A 5,478-nucleotide genomic window follows, 5' to 3' on the forward strand; every position below is an offset into this window, starting at 1 on the left:
GGGGGGGCGGGGGGGGTGGCCGCTGGAACCTCTGTCAGGTTTTTATAAAGAAATATCCGGCCCTACTTACACACTATGGGGGGAATTTCCTAAGACCGGAGCAGACAGAATCTGGATCAGCTGAGCACAGGAACCAATCACATTCCATCTTCAATGAAAGCGGGAAGCTGATTGGTCCAGATTGTGTCTGCTGCGGTGGTCTTAGTAAATTCCCCTCTATATGTGAATATTCAATTATCCTCTTAGTTATGAATTTAACAGTTTGGGAGGAGCAGGGGAGGACATTGTAAAGGCTCATCCCTCCTGCACCCCCACCCCAGCCCTGCCCTAGGGGCTGGCTCCGTGACACCCCCTAGAGGGCTGACAAAAAGAGGCAGCTCGAGGAGACTCTTGTTTGTAACATCAAGGAAAGGAATTCCAGCAACATCAATAAGTTTGAAACAGCCCAGAAGACTCCCCCTTTAATATCTGGAAATCATCTATGCAAGCCTTGCTTGGAGAAGAGCCACTCAGACCTCTCTTTTGCTTTTTGAACTCTGGACTCTGTCAGAACTCATAGACCCGGGACCGTTCACTATTCTCCTTTTATTCCCTTTTATTTTACTGTTGTTAGATATATTGTCATTTTCTGTATTTTTTTTTTGCACTGTTTCTTTTATTGAAGGACGATCGTTAAAACATCATTAAGCTTATCTCTACGCTCTAAATATGAACTTAAAGTATCCTTGCCTCTGTGAAGAGCGCTACTGCATAGTGACTCCTGTCATATTCCTGTCTGAGAGGACAGAGATGTCATAGGATTTGGAGAGTGCTGTGAATTGTCACAGGTCTTGCTGGGATCGGTGTTAGTATCCAGAGCGCCTCTAGGTGGCGCAGGAGCTGAGACCTGCAGCTCCAGTGCTCACCTGCGGGTGTTTCTCAGCTGCCAGTACTTAGCCATCACCTGGTGCTTCCTGGGAGGATATTTAAACCCTCCCTGCAGTCAGGATGATGGCTCAGTATCGTTTCCTGTTTCCTGAAACTTGAACCCTGAGTCCCCAGTTCCGGAGAATCCTGCTTTCCGTCCAGAGTCCTGTACCTTGTTTGTGTCCCGAGCCCGGTTACCCATTTGCAGACCTGCCTTTACTCTTGTTGCCATTACCTGCTTGTCCTCTTGTTGCCATTACCTGCTTGTCCTCTTGTTGCCATTACCTGCCTTTTCTCCTGTTGCCTTTACCTGCTAGTAGTTACTTATTTATGTTTGCTTTTGGGTGTTGTTTAGTTTGCTGTTGATTAAACTGTATATATAACATTCTGCCCCATCCGGTGTGGTCATAAGTGTTTGGTCTGCCTGTGTGGGTACCTGCGCAGGTGTGGGGTCACCTGTGCCGGTATCCCTGACAATCGGTGTGTACCATTAAAGTATGTGGTGTCAGCGAAAGTTTGGCGTGTAAAGGGTTAGCTGCGGAGTTACCTAACCCTGGTGAAGATCCGCTCTCAGTCCGCTAGCCTGAGATTGTTGTCCCACGAGCTGGGAAATCTCTGCGCAGGGTGATGCTGGGAGTGGTATCGACACATCCTTGTGACGGCTCGCTCGGTCCAGAACTGTGTATAGTCACAAGTGATTGACTTACAGCGGGTTTGGGCCAGGTGTATGTCACACTATATATCTGATATAAGGGGCTTATAAATCAGGTCCTTAGTGTTACTGGAAGATTCACATTTTATTCAGTGATTGGTGGCTCCTCCTTGTGGGCCAATCACCCAGAGCCCAAGAGATACACTATATATGCAAAAAAGACAAGTAACCACAAAGATTGTTGCAGATCTACTAGAGCAGCAGGCAGGAAGAGGATACATTCTTCGTTGGGATATCTTACTACAATTATCGTCATTAACCCCTGCCTGACGGGAGACGTACACTGTACGCCCTGCTGCAAAGTGCCCAAATGACTGGCCAAGTACACTGTACGTGATCAGTTATTTGCTGCTCTGTAATTCTGGTAACTGCTGACAATCAGCGGTTACCATTCATGAATGGATGCCTCAGTTTTGAGGCATTCATTAATTAAATAGTTAAGCTTTTGTAAAAGCTTCTTTCTTTCATTATTGAAAGAATGAAGCCGTTACATACAAATACGGGAGCGCTAAATAGCGATCCGGTATCTGACAGCTAAAGATATCCGAGAGGTAGCAGAGTGAGTCACCTCCCCGCTATTTGTTTTGACCGCTCCATAGACTGGCCCGATATTTACAAATCTGTGTGATATATTTTAGGCACAATGATACAATGTAGACATGTACGATTCGTTTTGTTCCGAATCGAAATTTGGACGAAATTTCGGAAATTTGTGGATTCGGAACATCCGAATTTCCGAAATGTCCGAATTCATCCGAAAGCATTCGAATCCGACATTCTGGATCCGAATTTTCGGATTTGGAATTTCGGATTCAGTATCAATGTTATCCTAATGGAAAAGAAACTAGAAATTTGCAATACTGATTACACAAAAAAATAAATATATATATATACAGTATATATACACTGAGTGGCCGGATTATTATATACACCGAGTGGCCGGATTATTATATACAGCGAGTGGCCGGATTATTATAAAATAGTGATGGTCAAGCGTTAAAAGTGAATGAGGAACAAAATTCCTAGCATGGTGATCAATATACAAATTGGTGAATAAAATCTATTGATTGTCAATATATAAACACGTGTAATAAATGTGTTCAGATTCAGACTTTATGACAAGTAAACTATAAAGTGTGCTAACATCAAGAATTAACAGCGAAAAAAAATGAACCAAACAATTGTAGTCTGCGAAAGACAATTCTGAAAGAATGAATCATAATGTAGCAAGCAAAAAATACTGAGCCGGTTGTAAACTGATACTTAATAAAAGTCCCAACGTGAAGTAACAGATATCAGTGGAAAAGTGACAGTGTTCAATAAACAATCTTATTAGCGGTAAAAAGGAAAAGTTATTTCTGTTCTTTTCCTTTTGATCCAGCAGCCCCCCAAGCATTGGGTACTCACCAGATGCCGTGAGTAAATATAACCCCTCAGAAAGGATATTTCTCTGGTCCACACTCCCCTCACATGGAAGACCTCGCTCTCCGAGACCGGTCATCAGGAGACGTCTTTCTCCCGGACCGCTGAACCGTGCACGGGAGAAGCCGCTACTGGCTCTGAAGGACAGCTGAGAAAAGGCGCGGCGCTGCCGGAGAAAGACGTTGTGACGGACCGCCTGGTACAACGACTGGGTACCTCCATCAGAAAACAGCTTCCTCTCCGATGGAACCCGAATCCCAGTGTCCTCAGCCCAAACCTGCCTAATTATTGGACAGTACCAATATATTAGGACAGAACGCTAAACCACTCAATCATTAGACAACACCGATGTTGAGGTGGAAACCAAGATCTGCTTTATTGAAGACCAGCTCAGTGTATATATACAGCTCTGGGGGTCTAAACACATAACGCAATCAAACATGAACAGCATGCAAACAGACACCCCCTCCCCCGATGCATTAATGAATGAATAGGGAGAGAGGAGACACATGTGATGGGATTATCTCCTGAGTGTATCATAGTGTGATCTACTCATCTACACCCGGAGTCAGCTACTCCTAGAATCAGCTCTCCTAATCCCATCATCAACACAATACAACAAAGGGACCAATAAACTGTAACAGTTCAATGTCCAGAATTATCCCCCTTCAGTGCTCCTTGAGTCACAGCCTGTACCTATAATACACACAGGGCCATCCAAATGTACTGCCAGGGAACATGTACAGTACATCCCTCCACACATAAACCTGGTAGAATGGTTCATTGTAACCCCAAGAGGTCCGAGGGGGGTCTCCATAGTTCTGGGTCCATAGTCAGTAGGCTCCTCCCTCAGGCTCCTCCAACAGCACCAGTGACGGTTCAGTCTGTCACAGACGTCTCCTCATTTATTAGACATGTGCGATTCGTTTCGTTACGAATCGAAATTCGTACGAATTTTCCTGAAATTCCGAATTTCGGAGCATCCGAAATCCGAATGGCAGTTTCACATTTATTCGAACTAAGTGAGACGTTAGGTACACATGTTTGATATAAATGTATAGCCCTATCTGTCCTCTAAAAAACAATATATAACATGTGTGCGCACACTTGGTACACAGTGGATGGGGAAAAAAAATCTGCAAAGTCAGTGGTCAATGGGATGAAAATGCCCAAATATTAGTGGTGAGTGGGAGTGAAAACCTCAATATCAGTGGTCAGTAGACGGAAAACATCCCCCCCAAATCAGGGAAAAGTAGGAGAAAAAAATGACCTGGTGGTTAGAAGAAGGATTAACTTCTCGGCATCAGGAGCTATAGTGAGTCATGTGCTTTTTTAGTATGGGCATACATACAGAGGTGACACACACTTGGACTTGGATATGAAACCAATACTCTGTTGCTGCATGTAGTATAAAAAAGCGGGAGATCTCAATGTTTAAATTGTGTCATTTTTCTGTGCTTACATTGTATCAGTGTGGGAGGAATTATGTTTGGTTACAGGGAGCAGTGGCGTAACAATCGCCATAGCGACCCAGGCGGCCGCTATGGGGCCCGGGGCAAGGGAGTACAGTTGATCGATGTTGTTCATGCTGCTGAATTTCATTTGGGTACGTTAAGGGAAAAATCAGTTCTCCTTGAATCCAGTGTTGGTGGATTTGTGCCCTGCTGGCCTTTCTCCTGAGGCTAGATTCCTATCTGTAAAGGGTTAAGTATTATTGCCCTTTTCTGAGAGGAGGGGGAGTGGATGTTATAAATGCGAGGTGACTCTTTATGGTTTTCTATGGCTCTGATTAAAGTCCGGTTCATGGGCTGAAACACGCCAGCGATTTATTTCTTGCTGTATGATTGCCAACATGGAATAAAGTCTACATATTATTACACGCCTCTTCCTTGAGTGCCGGAACCTTGGAATATGGACATTCGATAAATCCTGATGAGGCAGGTTGACTGTGTGAGCAGCAGTCACCATTAGTGCAGCCTTGACTAAGAACATTGAGACTTAAAGGAGAACTATGGGGTCAGTGTCTTTTCCCCCATAGTTCTCCGAAGGATCACGGGAGAACACAAACTAGCGTCCTCCCGTGACCCAAAGCTCAGTATACTGCGAGCTACAGCTGGCGGTATACTGTGACGCCGGAGCCGAGACAGATCCCAACATTGCTGTTGAGATCCACCTGTCAGGACAGGAGGCCATGAATTATTGTAAATATGTTGTTTATCAGATGGGCTGTGCAGCATCTATGGTGGGCTCTGCAGGGTCACTCTCAGGTGGGTCCTGTGTCCAGCGTGTCACTAAGCCCTGCGTCCAGAGCGTCACCAAGCCCTGCGTCCAGAGCGTCACTAAGCCCTGCGTCCAGAGCGTCACTAAGCCCTGCGTCCAGAGCGTCACTAAGCCCTGCGTCAGAGCGTCACTAAGCCCTGCGTCCAGAGCGTCACTAA

The 5,478-nt window shown here is 45.2% G+C and overlaps 1 protein-coding gene across 1 annotated transcript in view; it reads left to right on the plus strand.

Annotated features, from left to right (window-relative positions):
* LOC108802733 (E3 ubiquitin/ISG15 ligase TRIM25-like) overlaps positions 1-5,478 on the plus strand; it is a 9,531-nt gene that overhangs the window by 3,386 nt on the left and 667 nt on the right. The window contains exon 3 of the mRNA XM_018574588.1: positions 3,096-3,239. Coding sequence (XP_018430090.1) covers positions 3,096-3,239 — 144 coding nt within the window. The remainder of the gene's footprint in view (positions 1-3,095; positions 3,240-5,478) is intronic.

This window comes from Nanorana parkeri, unplaced genomic scaffold (assembly GCF_000935625.1).
Source record: "Nanorana parkeri isolate BGI_ZX_2015 unplaced genomic scaffold, ASM93562v1 scaffold3071, whole genome shotgun sequence".
NCBI classification, from domain to species: Eukaryota; Metazoa; Chordata; class Amphibia; order Anura; family Dicroglossidae; genus Nanorana; species Nanorana parkeri.